The 6,000-nt window shown below is 36.1% G+C and overlaps 1 protein-coding gene across 4 annotated transcripts in view; it reads left to right on the forward strand.

Annotated features, from left to right (window-relative positions):
- The window catches only part of DDX46 (DEAD-box helicase 46), a 74,496-nt gene extending 68,885 nt beyond the window's left edge, over positions 1 to 5,611 (forward strand). For 3 of the 4 annotated variants that reach the window (XM_023549182.2, XM_010590738.3, XM_003404501.4), the window contains exon 23: positions 168 to 4,015. In XM_023549182.2, coding sequence (XP_023404950.1) covers positions 168 to 215 — 48 coding nt within the window. In that variant the 3' untranslated portion in view covers positions 216 to 4,015. Of the gene's footprint in view, positions 1 to 167; positions 4,016 to 5,475 lie in introns of those variants that run through there. The other variant, XR_010319341.1, reaches the window with a different exon arrangement.
- Positions 5,612 to 6,000: the final 389 nt, after the last annotated feature.

A 6,000-nucleotide genomic window follows, 5' to 3' on the forward strand; every position in this document is an offset into this window, starting at 1 on the left:
CAGTTGTGTGAACAAAGAGAAACAGCTCCTTTTTTCTCAGTACAATAATGTTAACATTTTTATTTTAAATATCTGATAGTTTTATATATTTGTAAAGGAAATGATCTTAGCAAGTGTTTCTTATTTTGCTCTTTTGGACCATGTAACTAATTTTTTTTCTGTTGCAGCAAAATTCATACCAACCAACAAATAAAGGAAGATACAAAGTCTTATAAACATCTGGAAAAAATTTTTTACCTTGGCTCATCTGTGATACGTGTGGCACTTGTCTGGAGTTTACAGTATAGTATAAAGTAAGATTTTTAAAATTCTGTCATGCTGATTTTTAAATACAAGAAACCAGTATTTCCTAAAGAAGTCGTCATTCAGTAAGTGCCCCCTCAATTATCAAAAATATTTGAAGCAGGCCTGTTTTCAAAGTATGATCTCCTTTAATGTAAAACTTAAATACTTATGTATACTTTCAATATCTGGGTAATATTCCAGAGGTTTAAAAACATGGAAATATCTGGGCTTTCCCTTGATGTTAATAAAGTACACAAGTCACTAAGGGGCTGTTCATCTCATCCTCTTTTAAGGAAATTGTGATCTCCTGAGAAAAATTCTCCGCCTAATTTCGTGTCCTCCCCTTGACCTTAAAACTTACTTGACTCAGTGGAACAGATGAACTGGATTTAAGAATGTTATAATAGAATTTGTACAAAATGGGTTTAAAGTTTTTGTTTTAATTTTTATCATCATAAATCGGCAATAGTTGGGCTACTTTTGGTTTTTGTAAAATTAAAGACCTGTAGTATATAAGAGTTTTTTGCATTTCTTTACACTGCAAAGAGTTTTAATATTTAGTACTTTCAGGTGCCTCCTGAAACCTCTGGCTCTACATCTGGCAACTAACTTTTTAAATATTCCTTAAAAGAAAGTGATTTGTAGACTAAAAATAGTGCATATGATTCCTTTTTACCCTAGAAGTGTTTGCTTATACATATGTACATGCAGCATGTAGAACACTGTGTTACTTATGTGGCTTTTCTTTAGGTTTATTCAGTAGGCTGTGAATTCTTTTTGTTTAAAAATGTCAAGCAGAATGCTACCCAAGTTTTGGACTTAGACTTCATCTCTGTCAGTGAAATTTAGTTCACAAGGAGTCATAGAGTATGTTTTTGAGCCCTCCAATACATTTTCTAGATATTCTAATTTAAGTTGTTGTAATTGGATCACCTGATATTCTTTTCAAGATTCCTGGTGTATTAGAACTCATATTGTTGTCACTTCCTGAAAATAGAGATTTTCCAGGAAGTGGATAGACACATTTCTTAAATTAAGAGACAAGAGAGTCTTTTTTATATTCTTGTCTTTGAGTTTTTTAAAAAGAGAAAATCAAAGCATACTATAGCTGTTAAAACTAATCATTTTCTTAAGAGTAGGTTAAATGGCTTAAGTGGCAGGGAATATCCATTATTATTTCTTCAATATAAAGTTATCCTTATTGAAAACTAAAACATAAGTGGAAATATTCTTGGATTCCTCACATACCCACTTAGTTTCTTAAGAGAAGAAAACAGACAAAACACTTGTAACAACAGAACCAAATAAACCATTTACTCTAAAATTCTAAGCATCTTGGGCTCCTTTTTCCCCCTAGTTTATTTATTTGCGTATTTTCATCACCCAATGGTAGTTTATTTTCTTTTGGTAGACTATATGACAGTCCCACATTGGTGACGATTGGTGCTCCCTTCAATGAACTGGATCACTTAGAGATTCAGAGCTCTACATCATTTTAGTATAACCTTTATGATTGTATATCTAGGTGTGATAAGCCACCGATAGTGTTTTGTTCTAAGATGAAACACATTACTGTGTTAGTCCATTTTTTTCATGTCACACTGATTCTTTTTTAAAATTTGGATGATGTACAGACTTTAATTTGTTTTTTAATGTAATATCAGTATTTGCTTATGTTTTCTAAATTCCTTATAAAATAAAGTAATGCAACCTGCATTTTCCTAAAATTATCTTTACTGAAATGTTTTCTGCTGTTTCTCTAATTTTGTTTGTATTGGTCAATGTGAGAGAAGTATTATATTCTCTATTTGTTTATTAAAAAAATCCTAGTAACTTACTACCCAAAATATTATTGTAGTTCTCTTCCAAAAATATCTTCCTATAGAGGCCTCTTTGATGTTCTTTGTATTCGACATAAGACATAGATAGGCTGTTGGTCAAATAATAGGTTCAGATGCTAGTTGGGGTTTTACCACAATAACACTTTTATGGAATGGAAGTATAGAACGAACAGGTAATGGCTAAGTTCTCCCCAACTCTTTTTGGACACTTAATTGTTTTATGTATTTCATATCTTATTGGCTTTGCTGATGTACACATTGTGTTCAGCTGATATACAGTGCACCTGTGACTTGCTGATCTTTTGAGACAGGGATCCTCTAAGTATAAGGAGTTTGTTGAGGAAAACCAGCTCTTAAATACCTGGGATTATTAAACCTGTTAAGCCAGTTGTGAGGTCTGCTTCTAAATAACACACCAGCATCTTAAGAATCACAAACTAGAAAGAAAAATCTCCAAAGTTATAACTTGGCTATGTCTGAGCTTTTTTCACTATTGTGCCTTGCTTTGTCTTTTAAAACTGTCAGGTGAGGTCCTTAGTAATGGATTAACATTGTGCTTATTTAAGATAGGAGCTGAAATGAAGTCTAGGGTAAAGAGCCAGATTTTGTTTAGTAAAATGCCCTGTTGTGCTGCTTTATAGATGATGCCAAGTTCTTAAAGAAAGCAAGGGTTCTGAGTGACTAACCCAGTGTGGTCCTCCACTTAGATTTGAGTCTGGAGTCTGGAGCTATCAGTTCTTCACATTAAAAAAATATATATATATTGTGATAAAATATATGACAAAAATTTTGCTATTTTGACTATTTAAGTGTACAAGTCAGTGGCATTGATTACATTCACAATACAACCATCACCACTATCTATTTCCAAAAGTTTTTCATCAGCCCAAACACTCAGTCCCCTTTAAGAAATTAAGTCCCCATCTCCCCTTCCCCCAATCCCTGGTAACCACTAATCTTTATCTCTATGCATTTGCCTATATTTGACATTTTGTGTCTGACTTATTTTACTCAGCATAATACTTATTTTACTATGTGATGGCTAATTTTATGTGTCAACTTGGCTAGGCTTTGGTGCCCAGTTGTTTGGTTAAACACTAGTATAAATGCTGTTATGAAGTGGTTGCCCGTGATTAAATCAGTTGGCCTTAAGGAAAGCAAGTTACCCTACATAATGTGTGTGGGCCTCATCCGATCAGTTAAAGGCCTTAACAGCAAGAACGGTGTTTTCTCTAGGATGTAATCTGCCTCCAGGCTCTAAGTAGACATCTTGCTAGAATTCCTCCAGTCTTCACTCTTTTTGTCACCTGACCTACAGATTTTGGAACACAAGACTGCAGGAATCTCCTGACCTAAAATTTTGGACTTGCTAGTCCACCACAATCACATAAGCCAATTTTTTAAAAATAAGCCTCTTACAGAGAACCCCTGAGGGAGCAGGAGAACAGTGGGATGCAGACCCCAAATTCTCATAAAAAGACCAGACTTAATGGTCTGACTGAGACTAGAAGAATCCCGGCGGTCATGGTCCCCAAACATTCTGTTGGCCCAGGGTAGGAACCATTCCCGAAGACAACTCATCAGACATGGAATGGACTGGACAATGGGTTGGAGAGAGATGCTGATGAGGAGTGAGCTACTTGTATCAGGTGGACACTTGAGACTGTGTTGGCATCTCCTGTCTGGAGGGGAGATGGGAGGGTAGAGGGGTTTAGAAACTGGCAAAACGGTCACGAAAGGAGAGACTGGAGTGAGGGAGCGGGCTGACTCAGTAGGGGGAGAGTAACTGGGAGTATGTAGTAAGGTGTATATAAGTTTATATATGAGAGACTGACTTGATTTGTAAACTTCCACTTAAAGCATAATAAAAAATTATTAAAAAAAAAAAAGCCTCTTTGTGTGTGTATGTGTGTACACATCACTGGCTGTATCTCTCTGTAGAACCCTGACTAAGACAGTCCATGGAGTAACATGTATCAGAACTTCATTTCTCTTTATGGTTGAATAATGTTCCATTGTATATATATATATATATACCATATTTTGTTTACCCATTCATCTATTGATGAACACTTGCATTCCACCTTCTGGCTATTGTGAGTAGTGCACCAGTGAACATCAATAAGTACCTGAGTCCCTGCTTTCAGTTCTTTGGGGTATATACCTAGGAGTAGAGTTGCTGGGTCACATGGGTAATTCTGTGTTAAACTTTTTGAGGAACCACTGAAGTATTTTCCCTGTGGCTGCACCATTCCCAATCCTACCACAAGAATTCCAATTTCTCCACATCCTTGCCAACAGTTGTTATTTTCTGTTTTTCTGATAATAGCCATCCTAGTGGGTGTGAAGTGATAGATACCTCATTATGGTAGTGATATGGACTGAATTGTGTCCTCCAAAAAGTTAATGTTGAAGTCCTAACCCTTGTACCTATAAATATGCCCTTGTTTGGAAATAGGGTTCTTCTTTTATTATGTTAATGAGGTCATATCAGAGTAGGGTAGGTCCTAAACCTAATTCCTTCTGAATGGTGTCTTATAAAAAGAGCAAAATAGATGCAAAGACACGCATACAGGAAAAGACAGATGGCTACTGAAAGAGACAAAGAAAGATCTAGCGTCAATACCTTGAATTCAGACTTAGCCTCCTTAACTGTAAGAAAATAAATTTATGTTCTTTAAAGCCACCCACTTGTGGGGGTCTTTTGTTACAGCAGTACTAGGTAACTATGACAGGTAGTTCTTCACGTTTTGGTACATGGCTTTATAGAAATATTGGAATCTACTGACATTTTCTCATGCCTTCTGCTTCAACCATGAAAAGCTGATATTTAATTTTTAAAAATGTGTATTTAAATATAAAGAGTGTGGATGAATATGTGTTGAGGGATAGAGGGATGTCTTCGCTTTTCATTCAATTTAGGCGTAACCATCAGAAAACCATAACGAACAAAATCTCAGTGTGATAGGGTGGTTAACTTGGACTGTAACGAGGTCTTAAACACCTCTTGAAATGTATGTTGTTCTGTTAGGCAAGCTCTTTGGATCTAAAAGTGGCCACATTCCTCTTGCTAGGTAGGCTCCTTGGTATGTTGCTAGTTATGGATATTCAAAGTTCTTCTTTTTTTTTTAATCAACTCATAATTTTACTCAGGTAAGGATTCAAGTAGAAATACAAGAAGTGTAAACCAATGTGTTCCTCACAAAATCCCTGGGATGTGGGTGTTCTCACCTCTCTGGCGCCTTGTGGCTTGGCTGGAGTGCGGGTGGATTCAGGTGTGTGCTGGTGGATCCCACGACGGGTAAGGAATTTACTTTCGATTATTTTTCTTGACCTTGTTCTCTTCCAGATACGGCATCAACTTATCGTAGCTCATAATTTTGAAGTTCAAGCCTCTAAGGAGAAATTCCAGCTTTGCATTAGCCCTGTTTTGTTGGGGAGAAAAAAAAAAAAGCATGAAATAAAAAGGGAAGTTTAACATCTTTGGAGAATGAGAAGTCAGAATTACTCTCTCAGACATTATTAGGATTACTTTAAAAGCTAGCAGTGCAGGTTAAAAAAAAATCCTAATCACTTTTATTATATGAAATGCCTGGTAGCCTGTGTTTTTAATATTAGTCTCTTTTTACAGTTTTGTATATTACTGAATAAAGATAATGTGAGCATTCAAATAACTTGGTGGTGAGCGTGCAGTTTTTCCACAGAAAAACCATTTTATTTTTACTTGACACTTGGTAAACCCCTTGCCATTGAGTCAGTTCCAACTTCTAACAGCCCTATAGGACAGAGCTGAACTGTTCCATAGGGTTTCCAAGGCTCTAATCTTTACAGGAGACTGCCACATCTTCCTCCTGCAGAGTGGCTGGTGGCTTCG

Source organism: Loxodonta africana, chromosome 2 (assembly GCF_030014295.1).
Source record: "Loxodonta africana isolate mLoxAfr1 chromosome 2, mLoxAfr1.hap2, whole genome shotgun sequence".
Taxonomy (NCBI): Eukaryota; Metazoa; Chordata; class Mammalia; order Proboscidea; family Elephantidae; genus Loxodonta; species Loxodonta africana.